Source organism: Silene latifolia, chromosome Y, assembly GCF_048544455.1.
Source record: "Silene latifolia isolate original U9 population chromosome Y, ASM4854445v1, whole genome shotgun sequence".
NCBI classification, from domain to species: Eukaryota; Viridiplantae; Streptophyta; class Magnoliopsida; order Caryophyllales; family Caryophyllaceae; genus Silene; species Silene latifolia.
Genome location: NC_133538.1, coordinates 377,172,252 through 377,196,997, shown reverse-complemented (window position 1 = coordinate 377,196,997; position 24,746 = coordinate 377,172,252). Strand labels below are relative to the sequence as shown.

Sequence of the window (24,746 nt, the reverse complement as noted above, 5' to 3'; positions counted from 1 at the left end):
AAGTGCCTGCTAGGATTGATGACATGGATGATGCCCGGGCACAGATAAATGAGTTTTCTGCAAAAATGAGCGGCCAGCTCTTGTCTGCTAGTACTCTTGAGTCGTCGACCAGAGTGGTTTCTATTCTGACTTCTCTTGTAACAAAGGTTGCTGAGCTTGCTTCCCAGGCTAAGGAGGTTAGTTGTAAATGGATATTTTTAATTGTTCATGTGCTTTTTGTTTTGCCTTGTACTTGGCTGATTGATTTTATATATATGTAGGGATTGGATGCCGGGTTGGCTATCGCTTGTCGGCTCAGGGATGCCAGGCCAGGGTTACTAGTTTGGAGGAAAACTGGATAACCTTAACCGTGACCTGCATACATCCAGGAGTAATGAGGTAGTACTTCAATCCCAGCTGGGGACAGCTAGAGAGGCAACTAGGGCTGCTATAGTTTGTGAGGTGGCCGCAAAAAATGCTGAGAAGGTTGTCAGGCAAGAGTTGGAGGCTGAGAAGCAGGCAATGCAAGATCGTTGAGAAAAAATGAGGAGCTTCTTCTTTGAAAAGGAATTAGTGGAGGCGCGGGGGTGATCTTTCGCTCGGTACTTCTTCGGGAAAGGCCGGGTTGATGCTATGAGGGATCCGGAATCTGACCGGGCTAATTGGGATCCGGACCGGGATGAGACAAAGATTGGACGCTCGTATCCTGATTTGGCCAATATGGGTCAAGAAGAAGAAGTGGATTCTCCTCCTTCCAAGGCAAAATCGACGACCAGAAATGGTGGATGGTTGTGAGTCGGTTACTGGCTCAAAAATAACTTAGATTTTTCTTTTAGGTTTTGGTCTATCCAGGGGGAATGTCCCTGGAATGAATATTTAGGGATTTTTTGGCCCATCCAGGGGGGATGTCCTTGGAATGGATGATTATTAGGTGTGTGGTAGGGCCGACTATTTTGGATGAATAAATATTTGGTCTTTGTTTGTTTCTTTTTGTGTTTTGACAAGGTACTTTTGTAATGTCGGATGTGCGCTGGATCTGACCAGTTATCTGACTGGATCGGCCGTTTTTGTGCTGGATCTGGCCAGTTTAATATTTTTTTGTTTGTTATGGGTGGGGTTGTTGCCTGTCTGGAGGGCTTACGTCCCCCTGTCTGTCTGGAGGGCTTATGACCCATTTATGTTATACAAGTCGGGAAGGAGTTTTCCAGATTTGTATGTTAAGTGGAGCTCAGTATTTAAAGGTTCTGTTTTGCAATGAAATTTGGATATCAGTTGGATATTTGGTGGGGGTGGCCCCCAATCTTTAGGATTTGTTTTAGATAAAATGCAGTATGTAAAACAAGTATTGAAGATTCTACTTGGTAAAAGTGCATATGAGAACATGGATAAGTTTTTGGGCACATAATTTGAAGAAATCATATACGGCATTTATTCATATAATGGCAAGTATCATACATGTAGTTTCATATCAAGCCAGGCAAGAAATGTTTAAGGTGAAAAATTATACCTGGATTGAGAGATATATTTTATATGTGAAATAGTTTTAAATGTGTAATATTCCAAGCTCTTGGGATCATTTCGCCGTCCAGGGTTTGTTGTCTATAAGCTCCTTGGCCGACTATTGAGTCAATCAGGTAGGGACCTTCCCAGGTTGGGGCCAATTTGCCAGCATTCTTTTCTTTTGTGTTTTAGAAGACTTTCTTGAGGACAAGGTCTCCTACCCTGAATACCATGGCTTTGACAGTCTTGTTGTAGCTTTTCGCAACTCTTTTGCCGATATCTTCGCTAATCTAATCTTGGTCGCATCTCTTTGTTCTTCGTTAAGTCCATTTGTCCTCCATTAGAGGTATATTGCTGGTTATTGTGTTCATGCCGCATCCGGTGATGGAATTTTTACCTCGGCGGGATTATCGCTTCACATCCATAGACCAAGGAGTAAGGGGTTTGGCCTGTGGAATTTTTAGGCGTGGTTCGTCAACCCGAGAGGACCAGGGGGAGTTCTTGACCCATCTGCCTTTTCTTCTTTCCAGTTTCTTCTTTATGCATCTGATTACCACCTTATTACTCGGATTCTCGCTTTGACCGTTGGCTTTTGGATATCCTGGTGTGGATGTTACCAGATTGATGTTCCATTGAGCACGTAAGGCTACGTTTGTTTTTTCCCACAAATTGCGTGCCATTGTCGCATACTATTTCGGAGGGGATGCCATATCTACATATGATGTTGTGTTTGATGAATGCTATGACATCCTTCTCCTTGACTTGCCTGTATGAATCAGCTTCTATCCACTTGGAAAAGTAGTCAGTCATTGCTATCATGAAAACTTTTTGTCCGGGTGCTTGAGGTAGTTTCCCTACTATGTCCATGCCCCATTTCATAAATGGCCAGGGCGCGGATATGGAATGTAGTTCTTCGAGATGGTCGATGGATATATGGCCCATGAATCGACAAGCTTTACATTTAGAGTGAATTCCAGTGCAATCGGCTCTCAAGGTGGGCCAATAATAACCTGTTTCGAGTACTTTGCTTGCCAGGCTTCTTCCACCTTTATGATTTCCACAATATCCTTCATGGATTTCTGATAATATCTGTTCAGCTTCTTGTGGTTCCAGGCATCCGAGATACGGCCCACTGCGATTTCTTAAAAAGCACGTTGTCAATAATAGTGTACGGCGCTTTTATTTTTAGTGCTCTGGCATCTTGCTTATTTAGGGGAAGGATTCTTTGTTGTAGCCAGTCATAGTAGGGTTTTGTCCAAGAATTGGCAATATAAATTGGGAAAATTTCATCTTGTTTATCTATTGCTGGTTCTAGTAAATGTACGATGGGTATTTTGTCGAAGTCTAGGGGACTGAAGTTATATCCTAGGCCGGCTAGAGCATCGGCCTGGGTATTCAAGTCCCTGGGAATTTGGTCAATATTGAAACTTTGAAATTTTCCTTTTAAAATTTGAACAACATCTAGATAAAGCCTCATTTTGGGGTCTTTTGCAGTATATATCCCATTTACTTGGTTGGAGATGAGAAGGGAATCAGTACGTACCTTTAGGTTTTGTACACCAAGGTCAATACATACCTTTAATCCAGCTATTAGGGCTTCATACTCTGCCTCATTGTTGGTAGCCTCAAATGCACAGCTTATATCATGTACTATCTTATCCCCCTGTGGCGATTTTAGTACTACCCCCAGGCCTGTGCCCCTCATGTTGGCTGCACCGTCGACGAATAGGGTCCATTCTAGGTCTGTTTGGTCGCTGGTCAGTTTATTCAGTTCTTTTATTAGGTCGGGTTCTACGGTCGGACTAAAATCAGCCACAAAGTCTGCTAATGCTTGTGACTTAATTGCTGTCCTTGGTTCAAATGTTATATTGTATGTGCTCAGCTGGACTGACCATTTGCACATTCGTCCGGACAATTCTGGCTTTCTAAGTACAGACTTGATAGGAAGATTGGTTCTGACTATTATAGGGTGGCTTTCAAAGTATGGTCTTAATTTTGTGCAACTCATAATTAAAGCTAAAACATATTTTTCAAGCAGGCCATACCTGATCTCTGCGTCTAGTAGGCTCTTACTTACATAATAGAGATCGGGTCGTTGTCCGTCGCTTCTTTGACCAAGACCGCACCGACAGATTTTTGTGACTGACAGGTATACTGTCAGCGGTTCATCTTTGACTTGTTTTGCCAGCAAGGGAGGAGAGGATAGATATATCTTTAGGTCTTCAAAGGCGGCCTGATGATCAGGGTCCATGAAAAGTCCTTGTTCTTTCTTAGCAGGTTGTAGAATGATTTGCACCTCTCTGATGATCTTGAAATAAATCTGTTCAGGGCCGCTATTCTTCCAGTTAGCTTTTGTATGTCTTTGACCGTCTTTGGTGGTTCTAGCTCTAGAATAGCTTTGATCTGTTCAGGGCTGGCTTCTATTCCTCTTTTTGTCACCATATAGCCCAGGAACTTGCCTCTTTGAGACTCAAGTGGCATTTTTGTGGGTTGAGCTTCATATTGAATATCTCCAGTATTTGAAAGGCTACTTCCAGGTCTTTGACGTGGTCTTCTGCCTTTTTTTACTTCACTACCATGTCATCTATATAGACTTCCATGGTGTCTCATATCTGGTCTTTGAACATCATGTTGACTAGCCTTTGGTAAGTTGCACCTGCATTTTTTAATCCAAAGGGCATAGCAGTATAGCAATATATACCTCTTTCAGTGATGAAAGCTGTGCTTTCCTGATCTGCAGGGTGCATTTTTATCTGATTGAATCCGCTGGAGGCATCCATGAATGTTAGCATTTCGTGGCCTGCAGTGGCATCTACCATTGCATCGATGTGTGGCAGGGGAAATGGATCTTTTGGGCAGGCTTTGTTTAAGTCGGTGTAATCTACACAGACTCTCCATTTGCCATTTTTCTTTTGGACTACTACTACGTTTGCAAGCCAATCAGGGTACATTACTTCCATGATCATTCCCATGTCTAGTAGCTTGTCAACTTCTTGGTTGATGATTTCATGCCTCTCTGCAGCGAATTTTCTTCTCTTTTGCTGTACAGGCTTAAAGGATTTGTCAATATTCAACTTATGAGTAGTAACATCAGCATCTATACCAGTCATATCAAAATGTGACCAAGCAAAACAAGACATTTTAGTTTTGAGAAAGATGACCAGATTGGGTCTGATTGAGTCGGGTGCATCTGACCCTACGAGTACTTTCCTGTCAGGGAATTCTGGGTCTAATATGACCTCTCCTGTTTCCATCTGTGATTGTGCTACATATTCTTCCCTGACATGTGACTTTAATTGCTATGCAAGGGACTTACCTGACTTTGAGGGTTTCAAAGCCTGAGTGTAATATTCCTGAGCTGTCCTTTATTCTCCCCTGATGGTGGTTATCCCCCATTCTGTTGGGATTTTCACACATTGGTGGTATGTTGATAGGATTGCTTTGACATTGTGGATCCATGGTCTGCCCAGGATTAAATTATATGAGGATAGGCAATCCATTACTCCAAATCTTTCATATGAAGCCACGCCTTCCACATAGGTTGGCAGGCTGATTTCTCCCAAGGTGTTCTTTGTTTCTCCATTTGAATCCAACCAGGACATCGGATTTCTTGATGATCTTTCCTTCATCTATCTTCATAGCTTTGAGGACGTCAAGCATCACCAGGTTGATTGAACTGCCTCCGTCTATCAGGATTCTTGATACCTTTGCTGTGCCAATTTGCATGGTGATTACCAAGCTGTCGTGGTGTAGATCTGATATTCCCTGCAGGTCCGAGTCATCAAAGGTAATAGCGGGCAATGACTTGGGCCTGGAAGGAGGTTGAAGTCTGGATTCCCTGGATATTCTTTTGGCAGCTGAGCTGGTCAGACCACAGATTTCTGATCCTCCATTTATGAACTTGACTTCATAGATGGGGGGAGGAGGAGGAGGATCTCTGCTGTTCCCTGAATCCCTCTTATTTTGCCCTTCATCTTTGTTCTTTGGCTGCTGGATTAAATCCTTCAAGAAGCCTTTTTTTAAGAGATATGCCACTTGTTTCCTAAGCTGGATGCATTCTTCTGTGGTGTGCCCGATATCCTGATGGAAGTCACACCATCTTGTTGGGTCTTTCCTGGGGTTGTCTGATTTCTTGGGCCATCTGACTGTATCTCCCAGGCTTTCCAGGCGTTTAATTAATCCTGCAGTATTAATAGAGAAGTTATATTCAGGAATAGTTGGTAGGCTAGAAAGGTTACCTCTGTGTTCTTGTGCCATGTTGACTTTAGATCTTTCAGGCCTGGAATAGGGCACTGATCTGGGTTTGCCTCCTTTCTGGTATGAGCTTTTCTTGTTAGTGTGTCCATAACCTTGTTTTCCCCCGGATGAGTTCGTTCTGAAGTTGAGATCTTCTTCCAATCTGACATGCTCTAAGGCGATGGATTGAACAGTAGCAAAGGTTGGGCATGCTTTCTTGGTCAGGTCTGCATAGATGTCACTATCAAGCAGGACCCCTTTCCTGAAGGCTTCTACCACTGTTTCTTCATCACACCTGGGAATGGCCACTTTTTCTTTGACAAATATGGCCAGGAATTCTTTGAGAGATTCTTCAGGAAGCTGCTTTACCCTGAACAGGTTACTGGGTCTCTTAGCCATATCTCTGCTGCTCGCGAATTGTTGATTGAAGGCATTGATTAATTCTGCAAAATTCTTGATACCTCCATTTGGGAGATTAATGAACCACTGTAATGCTGCTCCGGTCAGGGTTGTACCAAAGCCCTTACACATGTAGACCTGCCTCAGTTCACTGGGTAATGAGGCAGCCAACATTTTCTGTTTGAATATGGCAACATGATTTTGTGAATCAGAGGTTCCATCATAAGTTCTCATGGATGGAACAGTAAATTTCTTGGGGAGATCAATCTTTGCAATTTCATCTGCAAAAGGTGAATCTGCAAAGCTGCCAACTTCTACTTCAGCCACAGGGTCTGGCACTCCAGGTATGTTTTCTATTTTATGGTGGAGTTTTTGAATTTCCTGAAGCATGGCCATCATTATTGCTGCTTCAGTCTTGTTTGTTTCGTCATTGGGAATGGTTGGAGTATCAGATGATGTATCCTTCTCCGGGGTCCCAAAACTGGAGAAGTCAATGTTTTTGATAATGGATGAGAATGGGGTTCCTGGTTCAAATATGGTCTTGGAGCCCGAAGCCTGATTTTCCAATTTTTTCCTCAGGCTAGACTCAGACTCCTTCAGCCTATGGATTTCTGCTTCTGCTTGGGCTGCCTTCTCTTGGATTGTTTCCAATTCTTTGATCTTGGCCAGGGCAGCCGCTAATTGTTGTTTTGCGGTGAGTTCCACCATTTTTGTGTGTGAATATTAAATGAAAAGATGGTAAAAGGAATTTTTTTTATTAAAGAACTAGATGCCCCACGGTGGGCGCCAATTGTTTTAGCAGGATTTTCCTGAACGGATCCGGCCTGATTAGGAAGTAATCCGGGTATCTAGTTCTATATATTTGGTAAAGATTAAGGGATAAGAAAAAGACTTAAGTATAGAGAATATTGTTTATATTGTATGGAACAACTGAGTACATATTAGTATATATGATCGGATATTTTTAGAGTAATGACAGATAGAAAAAGTGTAGAAAAATTAAAGAGTCCTCAATTGATCCTCATTGTCTATTTACAAAAGCTATATATAGTTCTCATTGCTATTCTCAACGTTACAATGATCAACGTTACAATGATCAACCACCTCCCCAAATGTAGGAGTTGTTTCTTGGGATTAATAGGGTATGTTCCCTATTAATCCGCTTGACTTATTCTTCTTTTAACGAATCTTCAGCCCTTTCTCTCCTTTCCGTCTTGATTCATAGATGATAAGATCTTTTGGTTGGACTTGGTCTTCCTTAAGTATAGGACACGATTATTTATATCCAACAATTGCATTTCTTGTTTATCCTTCTCAATCCAGCCTGTTTTAATGATATGCCAGGTTATTCTGTACTTACCATCAGGCTTCTCTTCCAGGATTTGGTAGCCTTCTTACTATAATATTCTTTAATAGCTGAACAGTAGTTAGACTTGTCCGGTCTCAGGTTACTTCAATCAGACTAATAAGGTCGGGCCAGGTTGGAGTCAGACCAGGCTAAACTGGGCCTAACAGTTGTGTTGTGTTTGCGTGAAGAAATCGAGCAGCCACGGCCTGGTTGCTGCTACCCCGAGCAAAGGAGCATGGTGGTGGTGGTGTTGCGTGATGAATAAGTGAAGCAATGAAGCCTGGCCATAGAAGTGTACATGCTAAGGGCGACGGTCTTTGTGCTGAAGTTTAGATGGAGTTTTCAAACTCGTATGTTGATGGGCACATGCCAATGGTCCATGGTAGAGCACGGTGGCCTGACATGGTTCTGGCCGTGACCTGGTGGTGCCGGTGGTGGTGGCTCACGGCCTGGTTTTGCGTGAAATAGAGAAGAGCAGCGAGAAACAGAGTACATGGCTTCAACCCGAAAACCTGACCCGAGGCCTTGGGGTGGCATACAACAGTGCCTAAGTTAAAATTTAGCAAATAAAATGACAAAGTCACGTCCCCGATCGGGGTTGGTGTCCCCGAGGGGTCGGGGTGGCAGTCTGCGGGTTCCTTTAAAATGCAGCTTTTGTTTTCGTCAGTTTCATCTTTTCTTTCCGCCTCTTATCACTATTCTGCCATCTTTTCTTAGGTATAGAAATAAAATACAAAATCTACATTATTTTAATATTCGGTACGTACTTCATTTCAATTATTTATATTTTAATTCGGGTTTTATTTCGAGTTATCGTTCATTCATTTTCCTTGCTTTCATTGTTCAAATATCATTTGGTATTTTTCTTATTCTTCATTTTTATTCTAGTATTTCATATTCTTATTTTTAATTTATTATCATGCAATTATTTTCATTCTTGTATTTAGTTTGTTTACATTTTATAATGTTTGAGTAGTTTAATTAATCTAGGGGCGGAAAGCCATGTTTGATTAACACTTTATATATGTTGAATTAATCACATGCTTGTTTCGTATTGTTAGTCTTTGATCATTGGCCATAATCGTTGATTAATTTATTATTCTTTTCCTAAGAGCGAAAATCGGGAATTTAATTAGGCAAAGTATGTTTTAATAGTTCGACCTAATTTGTGCGAGAGCTCGTTAGTAATCGTTCTATGGTTGGGTAATAGGCCAAGACGAGATTTCTAATCACTTAAACAACAATTGATTTTATGTTCTCCTGATTCGACATAGTTAATTGCTAATCTACATGTGCAACCCCATTTCCCTGGATCTTTATTCATCATTGTTATACATCTTATTTTAGTTATCATTTTAATCATCAAACCAAGTTCAAATCAATCGTATTGACCTAGATAAAATTCGACCCATGACAGCTAATTAACAACTCCTGTCTCCCCGAGATCGACGCCTACTTCCCTAACTGCATTAATTTGTTTTTTTAGCCAAGCCTAGGGTAAAAAAATATTATCTTTGTTTATGGTACGCGACAACCCTATCACTGCCGGTCTACCGGCAGAAAGAACAATTACGTGAATTCCAAAAAATTTCCAAGTTTCAATTCAAAATGAGCTCAGTGCCGGTGGTGGCATCGGATGCTGGTCCATTGGCAGGGAACTCCAATAGCTTGATTTTACTTGTTTCCTCATCATTTTCAAACAATTAAAACCCGACTTCTTCCCTTAGCCCATTTTCTCGTGTTTTCCACTTTCAAACCGATGCATCATATCGGGAATTGGGCCAAACGAAGTTTATGCACGTGTTCCTCTTTTTTCTACCGAACTATTTTCATGTGACAACCTGTCACCAAAGCCAATTTGCAGAAGTTGAAAATTGATCCAAATGCACTCTTGTCCTATCTAAATGCATGCAATATATACAAAAAATGGTGGTTCTTGAGGAACTCCTCCAAACCTATCATTTCGGAATAGCTTTCAATCCGACTCCTCCTCGGGGAGGGGGTCCCCGAGGTAGAGTACTTTTATGGTATCTCTTTCATCTCCTTGATATTATCTCTTCACCCTTTGTCCGTTAACTTTGAAGCTTCCACTTTCTTCGCTCCAAAGCTCAAATGCACCATAGGGAGAGATGTCCATCACTTTAACAGGTCCCGACCACCTAGAACGAAGCTTGCCCATGAACACTTTTACCTTTGAATTGAAAAGGAGAACAAGGTCTCCCACACTTATCTTCTTGTCAAAAATCTTGGCATCATGCCACTTCTTACTTTGATCTTTATAGATCCTTGAGCTCTCATATGCTTCCAATCATAATTCTTCGAGTTCACTCATTTGGAGGAATCTTTTCTCTCCGGCTATGTCAACATCGAAGTTCACCTCTTTCAAAGCCCACCATGCTTTGTGCTCTAATTCAACGGGTAAGTGACAATCCTTGCCATAGACAAACTTGTATAGAGTTGTCCCTATTGGCGTTTTATACGCCGTTCTTTGAGCCTACAGTACATCGGGGAGCTTTTGAGACCAATCTTTCTGGCTCTTGTTGGCCACCTTCTCCAATATAGCTTTGATTTGGCAATTAGAGACCTTCACTTGCCCATTTGTTTGAGGGTGGTAGGCAAGGGCGTTCTTATGTCGCACTCCATGAGATTCCAACAATGCCTTAATGGTGCTTTTTCGAAAGTGATAACCACCACCACTTATGACAACTCTTCAGGTTCCGAACCTTGGGAAGATCGTGCTCTTAAACAACTTCATCACTGCCTTTGAATCATTAGTCGGAGATGCTACCGCTTCAATCCACTTGGAAACATAATCGACGGCCACCAAGATGTATTCATTCCCACATGAGTTTGGGAATGGGCCCATAAAGTCGATTCACCAACAATCAAATAGCTCAATTTTAAGGATATTATTAAGTGCCATCTCATTCATTTTCCCAATATTGCCGGTTCGTTGGCATGAATCACAAGATTTCACTAAGAAGTGTATGTCTTTAAACATGAAGGGCCAAAAGAACCCGCCTTGTATCACCTTAGCAATTGTTCTTGAAGTAGCCAAGTGCCCACCATAGGCCAAGTTATGGAGCCTATCCACAATTTCCATGCCCTCCTCCGTTGAAACACATCTTCCATACATATATACCATCACCACATTTCCGTAATAAGTGAGGGTCATCACAAAAGTACCTTTAAGCATCATATTTTAACTTCCTCCTTTCTCTAGCATCAAGCTCATCCGGAATAAATTCACTCACCAAATAGTTTGCCAAGTCCGCAAACCATGACACCTTTCCGCTTATCACCATTAGGATATATTCCCTTAGCCATTCATTTATGGATCCGCTATTATCTTTGATTCCATGATCATCAACTGTGAGTCTTGACAAGTGATCGGCCACGACATTTTCCGCCCCAAATTTTTCTCTAATTTCAAGATCAAATTCTTGAAGTAGAAAAACCCACCTCAAAAGTCGGGGCTAAGCATCTTTTTTCACCATAAATTGTCTCAAGGCGGTGTGGTTGGTGTAAACCACCACCTTGGAGCCCACTAGATATGGCCTAAATTTCTCAATAGCATGGACAATTGCATGCATTTCCTTCTAGGGTTAATTAATTGCATTGAGCTTGACCAAGTGTCTTGCTTGACTAGTAAATGACGTGGTGTCTCTTGTCTGAAACTTACCGCATAACCGCTTCTACGGCATAGTCGGGAGCATCACACATGATTTCGAACGGGAGACTCCAATCCGGTGCTCGGATGATGGGAGCCGTCACCAATGCAAGCTTCAACCTATTAAAAGACTCAAGGTAAAGTTGACAATACAAAAGGAGCATCCTTGAGGAGAAGTGAAGTTAATAGTTTTGCAATCTTTGGAAAGTCCTTCATAAACCATCTATGAAAGCCGACATGACCAAGAAAGCTTCTCACTCCTTTCAAATTTGTAGGGTTTGACAAGTTTAGTATCACCGCAACCTTGGCTCCATCAACTTCTATTCCCCTCTTGGATATGATGTGACCAAGCAAAACTCCCTCATCTATCATAAAATGGCATTTTTCCCAATTGAGGACTAAGTTGTGCTTCTCTCATCGACTCAATACATTAGACATACTGACAAGACCATGATCAAATGAATCTCCATGGACACTAAAGTCGTCCATCAAGAGCTCCATACTCTTCTCCAAGAAAACGGCAAATATGACCATCATACATCTTTGAAAGGTTCCGGGTGCATTACACAACCCAAATGGCATTCTCTAGTAAGCATAGACTCCAATGGGGCATCTGAATGTCGTTTTCTCTTGGTCTTCTGGGTGAATGGGGATTTAAAAGAACTCGGAATAACCATCAAGGAAACAATAATAGGCATGCCCCGCCAATAGTTTAACCATTTGGTCTATGAAAAGGATAGGGAAGTGGTCCTTGAGGGTGTCGGCATTAGTTTCCGGTAATCAATGCACATGCGCCACCCGGTAACCGGACGGGTAGCTAGGGAAGTTCCAGCCTCTTGCTGAACCATGGGTACTCCAACTTTCTAGGGAACTACGTGGACGGAACTTACCCACTTAATATTTGTAATTTGGTAAATAATCCCCGCGTCCAACAATTTCAAGACCTCATTTTTGACAACCTCCGCCATTTTCGGGTTCAATATTCTTAAACCTTGTACACTAAATCGACTTCCCTCCTCTAAGAAAATCCTATGCATGCAAAACTCGAACTCAACCCTTTTTTGTCATAAATGCTATAACCCAATGATTTTCTATGAATTTTGAGAACTTTCAAAAGTTTTTCTTCTTGATTAGCATCTAGGTTAGCATTAATGATAACCGGGTAAATCTTTCCCTCACCAAGAAAAGCATACTTAAGTGAGGGAGGCAAAGTTTTGAGTTGTACCTTAGGAGACAGTAAGCCCTCAAATTTCTTGAGCACTTCATCATCAACTTCATGATCTTCATCCATCTCCTCATCATAGATGGCAATTTGGAAGGCCTCATCCATCTCGGCTTCTTCTCTAGCCACTTCTTTAAGAACTTAATCATTGATTTTAATTGTGTAAGCTTGATCCAACATTGGTTTCTTCACAATATTAGGCAAATTAAACTCGACAATATCGCCATCAATTCTAAAGGATAGATGCCCATTTTTCACATCAATCAACACTCCTCTAGTAGCCAAGAATGGCCTACCTAGTATAACGGTGGTGTGGCTATCTTCCGGAATATCAAGGATAACAAAGTCGGAAGGGACATAATATTTACCAACTTTAACAGGTACATCTTCAAGCACCCCCATGGGGCATTTCATAGATCTATCTGCTAATTGAAGAGTCATGTTGGTAGGTAACAATTCATTCATTCCAATTTTCTAAGAAATGTTTAGAGGCAACACACTAATACTAGCCCCTAGATCACACAAGGACCGGGATATTGAAACACCACCAACTATGCATGGAATAGATAAAATCCTCGGGTAACCAAGCTTGGTTAGCATTTTGTTCAACAAGACCGCACTACAATCCTCGGTCAATGCCACCAACATATGAACACCCAAGGTTCTCTTTTTTGACAATATATCTTTTAAAAACTTAGCATAAGTTGGCATGTTTAAGATCACCTCGGTAAAAGGGAGAGTAACTTCAAGTTTCTCTAGCATTTCACAAAATTTGGTGTACTTTAAGTTCTCCCTATACCTTATGGCTCTAGAAGGGTAGGGCATATTAGTGATAAGTTGAGAGTTGGAAGATACCTTTGGGGATGATGGGTTGTTTGTTACCTTTGAGGAAGGTTGTATAAGTATTTCTTCACCATCTTCCTTACCCATTTCCTCCTCATAACGGAGGTCTTGGACAAGCACATCATCATCTTTACCCTTAGGACCTTCCTTGTTTGTTGATGCTTCATTTGTTACAATTCCCTTCTTGGATTCACACATTCTAGTCGAGGGAGTCATTGGTGGACTCTCTCTTTCATCATTCATTACCATTCTCTTCCTATTTGGATTAACTTCCACATCTAGATCCTTTTAGGGGTCTTCATGTGTCAACCCACTTCTCAAAAGCACTGCATGTGCTTGATGATTTTCCGAGGCATCTTTTGAGCTTTGGCTTGAGCAAGCGAACCGTCAGCAGTCTTTGAGGGTTGGTAAATGCTTGGGATGCCATCCGGGCCTCCATTTCCCTCATCTCCCTTTGATTAGCACTCGACAGGTTTTTGATTTCTTGGTTGTGTAATGTTTGCATGTTCTTCATCATTCTTACCATTTCACCACATGAAGGGTCACCCATTAGTTCTTAGAATGGTTGGTTAGACAAAGGAATAGGGAACCCATAGTCAAAGCGATTGTTTGGGCCTTGATTGTTGTTGTGATTTTGGTTTCCATGATAATATCCTCTAGGCCCTTGGTTGTTGTAACTTGACTCTTGCCCTTGGTTATACCCTTATTGTCCTTGGAAATTTTGATTAAAACCTTGGTCTTGGAACCCTTGACCAAATCGTTGGTTCCCTTGACTCCCATGGAACCCTTGATTACCTTGGTTATACCCATAGTCTGGGTATCCTTGATTTTGGTTCCCAAAGTTTTGGTTTTGGTTATGGTTAAACCCTTGATTTTGGTTCCCAAAATTTTGCCTTTGATTTTGCCCTACACCCCTTGGTTAAGAAAATCCGGGTGGATTGGTGTTTTGGGCTTGTGGTTGAATGTGTTGTGCGTTTTGCACATTAGTACTCGTGTAGCTCATGTATCGGTGGTTCTTCATACCCGGATGGTAAAAATTGGAGTTTGGGTTATAGTTGTTTTGGTTTTTGAAAGAGGGCCTTGGTGGCCTCATGGAATTGTTGTAGATTTGGAAGGCATTGACATCTAGGACATTCTCTTCACCACCCATATTATATGCATTGTTAGAACATACATCAAAGGTGTGACCAATCCCTCCATACAACTCACAGGAAGGTCCTTGAACAACCTCCTCCATGGGAGGACCATGGGACCCACGTGTTTGATTCACTTGTTTTCTTGTCATTTCCTCAAATTTCTTTGTGAGAAGATCTAGCTTGGCATTTGTTTTGGCATTAGAATTTGACAAATTCTCTTAAGGGTAACGACTACTTCTCCTCAAAGCATTCCCTCTTGTCCCATAATTAGTTTCCGATTCAACCATTTTCTTGATGAGGGCCGAGCCTTCAGCATCTCCCAAATGGTCAAATCCTCCCCCCACGGAGGCATTTACCATTTCCTTAGTTCTCGGTAATAGAGTTTGAAAGAACGTTTGAGTAACATACCAAGCGAGAATACGATGGTGTGGGCAACGGGCTATAAGGTCTTGAAACCTATCCCAAGCTTCACCCAAAGACTCTCCGTCTTCTTGTTGAAATGTGGTGATTTTGTTTCGAAGCATGGCAGTCTTGGAAGAGGGGAAGTACTTGGCAAGGAAGGTTTTGGCCAATTCATCCCAAGTAGTGAATTTATTTGGTGGATGAATGTTTAGCCACCGGTCCGCCTTGTTTATCAAAGGAAAGGGAAACAACATTAACCTCAAGGTGTTTTCGGGCACTCCATTTCTCTTCATCATTTCAATTTTACTTATAAACTTCCTAAGGTGAGCATGGGCATCCTCATCAATGTTACCACTAAAGAAATCCTTCTCAATCAACCCGAATTGAGCAGGGTGGATTTCAAAGTTGTTAGGAGCCAAGATATCAAAGTTTATCGGAGAAGCGAAATCATCTGGGTTTGACCGGTTGTGGTCTCTTAGAGCGGCCATTTGTGGTTCAATAAGAGGTGGAATTGGCGGAGTTAGAGGTGGTATGTTTGGGATTTTGAGTGTTGTAAAAAGGGTTTTCTTCAAAAGGATCAATTGTGTTGATTGTTTGCACTGCAATGGTGGTTTCAAGGTGCGTTTGGTGATTGTGGTAGCTTGGTTTAAAATGGCCGAGTTGGAAATCCTAACCCTTGATAAGGTCCTTGTCCTAAAAGTTATGTAGAGCTTTTCCGGTTCTGGGTCACTAAGGAAAGGATTATCGTCTCCCCTAGGCACACACTTCAATAAACCGTTAGTCTCCTAATGTTTTTTAGGCACTAGGGAAGAGAAATAACACAAACACTATATAAGAAATAAGACACTACTCAATCAAGCAAACAATAACACAAAGACCAAAGTAAAGACTCCAGCTATCTAAGTAAAATCTAATGCCATCCCCGACAACAGCGCCATTTTGATAATGATATTTGTCGTCAATCGTCACACCAAAAACAATTTGTAAAACTCTCAAATTAAGTATTATAATAAGGGGATTATTCGCAAAGATGGGGTGGATGTGTACTTAGTTCGTTTAAATCCAAGTTTAGTAGAATAACAATGAAGGTGTGAAAATAACTAAACTAAGACTAGAGCAAATAAAAGCGACTTAACTAAGATAATGATATGCAAACAATTGATGGAAAACTAGGGTCTTTGGGTTGCCTTAAGCAAGGTAAACTAGATAGGGTGGCAACAAGTTTTGGGTAATTAAATGCCGAGGATTATGGACTAATTACTTAGTCTCTTCTAAAGTAGAACAGAAAATCATCATAATCCATTCAAACTCATCATAAACATACTATCAAGTACGTACATAAACTCTCATCTATGAAGATACTAAGTATAAATTGAAGAAAGGCATGAACTTTACACATAATTCATCAAACACCTTGTATGTTTAACCCTCACTTAAGTTCCCCCTAAACCCTAGAGGGGAACTACTCACTCATGGTGGATGAACAAGTATGAATAAATGAATAATAACATACAAACATAACAATAAACATTATGCTAATTCAATCAACAATTAAACTGAAGTTAAAATGTAAACACTTGAAAACTAAAGTAAACAAGGAAGGAAATTATACCAATACTTAGGAAAGATTAAACTTTTGGATTAATAATGAAAGAAATTTTTAATAAATCTTCCCTTACAAACGCAAAGACTAAATGTAAACAATTGAAATAAACTAGATATACACTAAATTTCTAAGTAATTAAAATTTGATTAAGGAAAGATTAGTACTTGATTATTGAAATCTTAACATAAATTGGAAAATTATTAGTATTCTAGTGTTCTGTGCACAAGTGAGTTATTAGAGGGTATATATATAATCTTCCATGAAATTAGGTCACAAATGAAGGGTAGTTTCTAAAATGCGTCCTTGCTGCTCTGTGCCCGCTGCTGGTTTTGCTGCCGGCAAGGAGCTACTATTCGATTCTGAACTTCAAAATTTTGGCTAAGTATAAACGGGTGTCTCTGCCGTATGGCCGGTTGCCGGCCTACCGGCAGAAGACACCTTTTCTTCTTCTTCTTCCTTTCTTCTTGTTCTTCATTCCTCTTGAGCTCCCTGCCGGGCCGCCGGTTGCCGGTACCTCTGTCGGCATCGCGCCCTTTTTTCTTTTGGCTCAAATTCTCCATTTTTTTCTTCAAAGGAATAAGGGAAGGGTTCCCTGTCGGCTGGCCGGCTCCCGGCCTACCGGCAGAAAACTCTCCTCAAAATTTCTTCACTTCTTCTTAGTTGAAGGTATGGAGGGCATTCCCAGCCGGCTGCCGGCCTACCGGCAAAGGAACCTTCTCAGCATTCCCTCCTCTTCTTCTCCCATGAAAGCTCCTTGCGACTCCTTTATTACTTCCGCCCTCCAATCCCGACTCATTTCCTACAAAACAAGACGGACACAAAGTATGGGAGTAACGGCAGAAAACGCTAACAAAAGGGATAGAAACAATCCCAAAGCGCGTCAGAACCCGCGGAAAAAGGGGAGGAAATACTAACCAAATAAACACGCATCACCTTCCATACCCAACCATACCAGTCTTAACTCACCACCGAATCCATGTCCTACCCCAACCAAAATCTCACCCAAACAAGCTGCCAAAACCGCGCCAAAACAGGGACCTTGCGTCCCTTGTTTTCCCTTAAACCCGAGCTTCTCTTTGAGAGCCATTGGCTCAAACCACCACCTAGACACCTAGGCATGACCTTAGTTGATCCCCAAACTTCATACTACCGCTATAATCTTTGCAAAAGCCGAGCTAATATTCTTGCCATAAGCCGAAACATTCACTTTCACAAAAATCCGCAACAATCTTTCGATATTTCCTACTCCATATCTATTCACACCCATTGCCTTAAACCTCAAGAAATATACGTTTCAGAGATTCCTATACTAGTTAGGAACCTTCCATAGTCGCGCCATAGGGACGGAGTTGTAATCTTAGCTCATAAACCCTATTTGTACCTTTCTCGTCTCCTTATAAATACCACATATCTAACACCTTCGAAACCCTTCATCAATCCCGCAACTTTTCTCCTCTTATATCTCCATACATAACAAGGTTCAAACTCCATAAACCAACCCTCAAACACGCACGAAATCCCTCGAAAAATAGAGTGTATTTTTGCATTTTTTTTCCTGCGTATACAATTTGCCTTTTGCCTTGATTTTCGTGCCTATCAAATCAAAATAACTTCCAAATACTTATACTTTCATAATCTACTCTCTTCCCTGATTCCAGAATATCTTTTGGATTCAATTTTTGTCAAAAAACGAGTGAGATACTCTTGTTCAAAGTTTGCTGTCCAGATTTACAAAAAACACGTGTATGCTTTGCTTCTTCGTCGACGACGACCCCTCGAGACAAAATCTACAATCGGTTATGACCCAAGACGGTGTCAGCGATACATGTGGGTTGAAGGTGCATTAAAAATCTCTCTTTTCTCCTTTTAAATTCCTTTTTTTATTGCTTTTTTTATTATATCATTTTATCATTTTAATTATAATTTAATTGGCGATAATTATTGTATATTGATTATATTTAATGAAGGAGAATGGGAATAGTAATATTAATGTGCCGATGGATGGCTTTGTTGTGTGAATTTGTTTACTGTTAGGTTAGATTTACCTTATATGTATCGTATGATGAATTTAATATGTTTAATTGAATTAGGTTATTTATCTTGCTTTTTTCAAATGAATTTGACCATGTTAATTGAATCCATGATTTAGACTTGTTTTAATTTGCTAAAGTTTGGATCTTTGTTTATTTGAGCATGTTAATTTGATTGTGTAGCCTGTTTATTTAATCGATTGGCATGTTTATTGATTAACTAGCATTGTTTTAATGTAATTACGATATAATTAGTTTAAATTTGGCTGTTTGTTAATAATTAATATATGGCTTGAAAAGTTGTGTAAGGTTAGTTGATTTGGTTTAATTTATGTTTGTTTACCATGATTCACATGTTAGATTCGCATGTTTAGATTTACATGTTTGAGTTTGTTTGTTTTGATGATGATTTAATTAAAACCGTTAACATGTTTAATCAATTGTTGTCATGTTTATATTTAATGAATCGATTTATACCATGTATCATGATGAATATCACGACTTAGGGGCTGTTTTAGGTATTAAATTAAGTCCTTGTATTTGTCTTAAGCATATGTTAATGGTTTATGAAATAGTCAATTGAATTAGTTTCTTGTTTGCCTTGTTTCATATCGTATGCTTTCTGTTATTGCATATCACTTGATGAGATCCGAATTGACCTAGATTTAGCCTTGTATGACCCAAATATGGACCGTGACAAGTCGTCAGGTATCTCGGCCTTCCTGCCATGTTTCGAGTATGTTCTTGTTTGCAATTGATCATCTTACCTCTAGTTTCCGTCGTTTGTTTGATTATTGGTTTATTGGAATTGTTTTTGTAATCTGAACACTAATGCTTGTTGAGTCTATATTATGTTAAAGAGTAAGAGTACCTCTTTCCCTTCTCTTTATTTCTTGTTTTGCTAGAGTTATAGCTAATGAAGCATTCACATGTTAAAACAACTTTGACAAAGTAGTTTAGTTCATGCATTAAATCGACGTAGAAACTATGTCACATGTTACGGTTTAAAATGATATTTTCACTTCATAATTGGGATAGCTATAACCTTATTCACGACCATGGGTAGGTGTTCTTATGGGCTTCCTAGCGCGTACCTTCACCACGAGCTCAATGTAATTGGTTGGCAGACCCGTCTTAAAGCCTTTGTATGGTTTCCAAGTCTTCCTAAGATTTGGTGGTGACTCTAATGAGCCACGTGCAAGACCCGCGCAAATGTCAGTGGAGTGAAGATGTCCACACTATTTGCCAACACATGCTGAAGAAGTCGCATCTTAAGAAAGGTTTGGAGTCCTGGATTGCCTGTCTTCCTATAACGCAATCCTGGGCAGACCTTGGATCCATAATATGAAAGCTATTTCCACAACCTATCACCAATGTGTCAAAATACCTAATGATTGGGAGATAACAAGAATCAGAGGTGAGCCTAAAATAGCCCAGGAATGTTATTCAGAGGCTTTAAAACCCTCGAAGTCAGGTAAGTCTCTCGCTTAGCAATTATTGTACCCTGTTAGAAGCACTCATGTGGCACCATCCTAGATGAAGATTGATCAGGTAATCCTAGCCCCCGAGTACCCCTGACAGGTATGTCTTGGTAGCATCTGATGCCCTAGATTATGTCAGACCAGAACTAGTAAGTTTTCTTAAGAATAAATCCTCATGTTTTGCCTGGTCACATTTTTTTTCCAGGTAAAATGTAAGTATATTGATAAAAAAAAAGGACGGATCCATTAGACATTTAGGTGATACTAGATCACCAACATCAGACCAGGCCCTAAAACGAGCTCGACCCAACTACTACTCAAACTAAATCCATTCAGACAACAAAAACCAAATACAAACTATCTTGATTTGTCGTCCTTGCCTCACTTCCCCCTTCTCTCTCTGCGCAAATACAAACCTTAGATTCCAAGGTTTATAGTGCTACACCATCTTCTATCTCATTCCTCCATTGATATTCCAACATTCCTAACCATCTTCAATCGAAAGTCAGTCAAGTGTGCGTCCTCGACAAGTGTGCGTCACCAATTCTCTTGTCCTATTACTATCTCCCACTCAATGCAAGGTGTCTTTCAGGTCGTACTTGAAAGTGATCATATCGAGAGTGGTTTCCTCGATCTGGAGAATAACTGATTGACCGGACTTATCTATCATAGATACTTTCCGAGCGTGGCCACGCATTTCCAGTTCATTACTCCTCGAGTGGCCCTGAGATATTGTTATAACCCTGACTAGGGGTGGACAATTCCTATCGCACTCATTCCCTTCAACTAGCCACAGCCATCATAACCCAAAATGTGCCCATTTGACCCCATTTACGAAGGTCGTAGTAACACAAATCAAAGTTAATCTGAAATTGTGTCATCTTAGGCGAATAGTCTTTAGTCAAAAGAATCGACTCATTAGAATACTATAGTAGCTCTCGCCACGACTAGGCTATATAAATTGCCAGAACTCTATAAGCGGTCATAAGGCCCGACAAAATGTTCCTAACAGTCTGCCTATGTGATCGACTAGTCATCTCACATGACTCTATGGCATTTGAACTTGCCATCAATCGCATCACACTCTAGTCACTTCGAGACGTCACCTCATACAAGTGACTATCGGAAAATACTATGTTAATCCGTGTTCACTTTAACGGGGTTCAATTGTCATTACAACCCGTTTGGATGTAACAATGTATAAATTGAAGATAAAAGACAAATGTGATTGTGAACATGAACAAAAACAACACTTTTATTTCATTTCAAAATCTAACAAAAACTTGGTACACGTTTAAGTCCCATGGACGTAACATGTCCATCATGCTTAGCCTGCGATAAAGACTTGGTGAGCGGATCGGCTATGTTGTCATCCGTCCCAACCTTACAAATCGCAATTTCCTTTCTCTGAATGAAATCTCTTATTACATGATATTTTATAAGTACATGTCTAGATCTATTACTACACTTCGGCTCCTTAGCTTAGAAGATCGTCCCACTATTATCACAATAGAGAGTGATGGGATCATTGGCGGTAGGTACTACTTTTAGACCTTCCGTGAATTGCCTGATCCAAACAGCTTCCTTAGCAGCTTCTGATGCTGCAATGTACTCAACCTCCGTTGTAGAATCGGCGGTTACATCTTCCTTGAAGCTTCTCCAGCTTACGGCACCACCATTGAGCATAAAAACGAAACCAGCTTGTGATTTCAAGTCATCTCTATCTGTTTGAAAACTTGAGTCCGCGTATCCATTAACACGTAACTCAGTATCTCCTCCAAACACTAGGATAGAATCCTTAGTTCTTCTCAAGTACTTAAGGATGTTCTTGACGGCTATCCAGTGACTCTGACCTGGATTTCCTTGATATCTACTCGTCATGCTCCAGGCATACGAGACATCAGGACGTGTGCATATCATGGCATACATGATTGATCCAACAGCGGAAGCATAAGGGATCAACTTCATGCGTTCAACATCATGGGGTTCGGAGGGAGATTGAGTCTTGCTCAATATCGTCCCGGTTACCATAGGTACCAAACCCCTTTTGGATTTGTCCATGCTGGACCGTCGAAGAATCTTATCAACATAAGACTCTTGACTTAGTGCCAATATCCTCTTGGATCTATCTCTATGGATCCGGATACCTAATATGCGTTGTGCCTCTCCTTAATCCTTCATTTGGAAGTGGTTACCTAACCACTTCTTAACAGAAGACAACATTGGAATATCATTTCCAATGAGTAGTATGTCATCGACATACAAGATTAGGAACACAACATTGCTCCCACTAAATTTCATGTATACACATGGTTCCTCAATACTTCGAGTAAAACCATTTTCCTTTATAACATGATTGAATCGATGATTCCAACTTCTAGATGCTTGCTTAAGACCATAAATGGATCTCTTAAGCTTGCACACTTTGTTAGGGTTTTTAGAATCAACAAAACCTTCGGGTTGTATCATGTACACCTCCTCTTCTAAATGCCCATTTAGAAAAGCGTTTTTGACATCCATTTGCCATATTTCATAATCATGAAATGCGGCAATCGCTAACAAAATCCGTATGGATCTTAGCATGGCTACGGGGGCGAAGGTCTCATCATAATGGAGACCTTGGACTTGGGTAAATCCTTTTGCCACTAGCCTAGCTTTGTAGACATCATCATGTCCTTCTATGCCATTTTTGACTTTGAATATCCATTTGCATTGAAGGGGTCTTGCCCCTTTAGGCAAATCTACCAAGTCCCAAACTTGGTTTTCATGCATAGAATCCATTTCGGACTTCATGGCTTCAAGCCATAAGGAGGAATTTGGACAAGAGATTGCGGCCTTGTAGGTGGCGTGCTCGTCACTTTCCATAAGCAACACATCGAGTGTTCCATCTTCCTCGATAAGTCCCACATATCGATCGGGATGGCGAATTACTCGACCCGTCCTTCTTAGTGGAGGAGGTACAACCGCGTTAGACGACGAAGGAACTTCTTCTTGCGTCTTTACCTCTGTTTGTGGCTCTTGAACTTCGTCAAGTTCAAAATTTCTCCCACTCTGTCTCTTAGAAATAAATTCTCTTTCTAAGAAGACAGCCTCGCAAGACACAAACACTTTGTTATCTTGAGGTTTGTAGAAGTAGTATCCTCGAGAGGTCGAGGGGTAACCTACAAAGATGCATTTTTCGGATCTTGGGGCAAGCTTGTTGTCGTTCTTAGTCTTGACGTAAGCATCACATCCCCAAATCTTCATATAGGATATATTGGGGATCCTTCCCGTCCACATCTCACATGGAGTCTTTTCGGTGGACTTTGTGGGACTATTGTTCAAAGATCGAATTGCGGTTTGAATCGGAAATCCCCAAAACGAGTTCGGTAACTCGGTTTGTCTCATCATGGATCGAACCATATCAAGTAGGGTTCGATTCCTCCTTTCGGTAACACCATTGAGTTGTGGTGTTCCAGGTGGAGTAAGTTGTGATATAATACCACAACCTTTCAAGTGTGAATCAAATTCAAGGCTAAGATATTCTCCACCACGATCGGATCGTAGTGCCTTAATCCTTTTGTTCAATTGGTTCTCTACTCCGTTTTGAAATTCTTTGAATTTCTCAAACGCTTCACTCTTATGCTTCATTAAATAGACATACCCATGTCTACTCAAGTCGTCGGTGAAAGTTATAAAGTAGTCATAATTTCCACGAGCGGTGATACTCATTGGTCCACATACATCGGTGTGTATGAGTCCTAATAGTTCACTAGCTCGTGTCCCTTTACCACTAAAAGGATTACGAGTCATTTTACCAAGTAGGCAATATTCGCATGTACCATATGATTGATAATCAAATGGTGTAATCACATTAGTCGAAATTAATCTTTTGATGCGATTCTCGTTTATGTTACCTAATCGACAATGCCAAATAAACGCTTCACTTGGGTCACTTGATTTGAGTTTCTTTGATTGAATGTTATAGATATCATTAGTCGGATTTGAGGTCTCTAAAATGTAAATGCCATTGATAGAGGAAGCTTGGCCTATAACCAAGTCGTTCCTAGAAATAGTACAACGATTGTTCTTAATGACAAAATAAAAACCGTTCATGTCTAGCGTGGCGATTGAAATAATGTTTTTAGAGAGTGTAGGCACATAAAAACAATTATGTAAATACAACTCAAATCCATTAGGCAAAGCTAAAACATAAGTTCCTTTGGATTCGGCCGCTACCCGAGCTCCATTTCCAAGGCGTAGATCCACATCTCCCTTGCTAAGCCTCTTCACGTCTCTTAAACCCTGTAAATGATTACAAAGGTGAGAACCACAACCGGTATCTAGTACCCATGTCGTAGTGGAAGTATAATTTAGATCAATAACATAAATTTCCTTAGGAATTTTACCTTTTGGAGTGATGATTCCTTCCCTTATATTTCGCAAATATACGGGACAATTCCTAATCCAATGTCCCATGCCATAGCAATAATGGCACTCATCATTAACTTGCTTGAAGTTTTTGATTTTCTTTCCCTTCTTCTTGAACCTTTTGCCCTTTGAAGTAAGAACTTGATTGCTTGAGCTCCCACTAGTTTTGGCATCTTTATCTTCCAGAGACAAAGACCCTATAGATTGTATGAGGTAGTCTTCCTGAGACGGACTCACACGAGGTCTAGTAGTAGTAGGTGGTTTAGAAGAAGTGATGAAGTTAAGGTTTCCATCCGAACCTATCCCAAAATGAAGTTCTCTAGTAGTGTCGAAATCATTGTTGGAGCAAACGTCGTCAAAAACATTGTGGTAAGACTCAATAGTTATCGGTGCGGTAGCATTTGATGGATTCATTGTAATGAACTACAAAAATGGAGGAAAAGGAAATATTAACATTTGTCTTTTTAAATCATACTTGCAAATT

At 40.6% G+C, this 24,746-nt stretch overlaps 1 protein-coding gene and 1 non-coding gene across 2 annotated transcripts; one reads left to right on the top strand and one right to left on the bottom strand.

Annotated features, from left to right (window-relative positions):
- Nucleotides 1-14,551: 14,551 nt before the first annotated feature.
- LOC141631908 (uncharacterized) lies at nt 14,552-15,223 on the bottom strand. The gene has a single exon (XM_074444514.1). The coding sequence runs from the start codon at nt 15,221-15,223 to the stop codon at nt 14,552-14,554; it is 672 nt and encodes a 223-aa protein (XP_074300615.1).
- On the top strand, nt 14,751-14,857 carry LOC141635594 (small nucleolar RNA R71). The gene has a single exon (XR_012540270.1). It is a non-coding gene; the product is annotated as a small nucleolar RNA R71 (small nucleolar RNA).
- Nucleotides 15,224-24,746: the final 9,523 nt, after the last annotated feature.

What these genes read in the sequence shown, in the direction of transcription:
- LOC141631908 (XM_074444514.1), bottom strand. Translation starts at nt 15,223, where the DNA reads ATGGCCGCTCTAAGAGACCACAACCGGTCAAACCCAGATGATTTCGCT.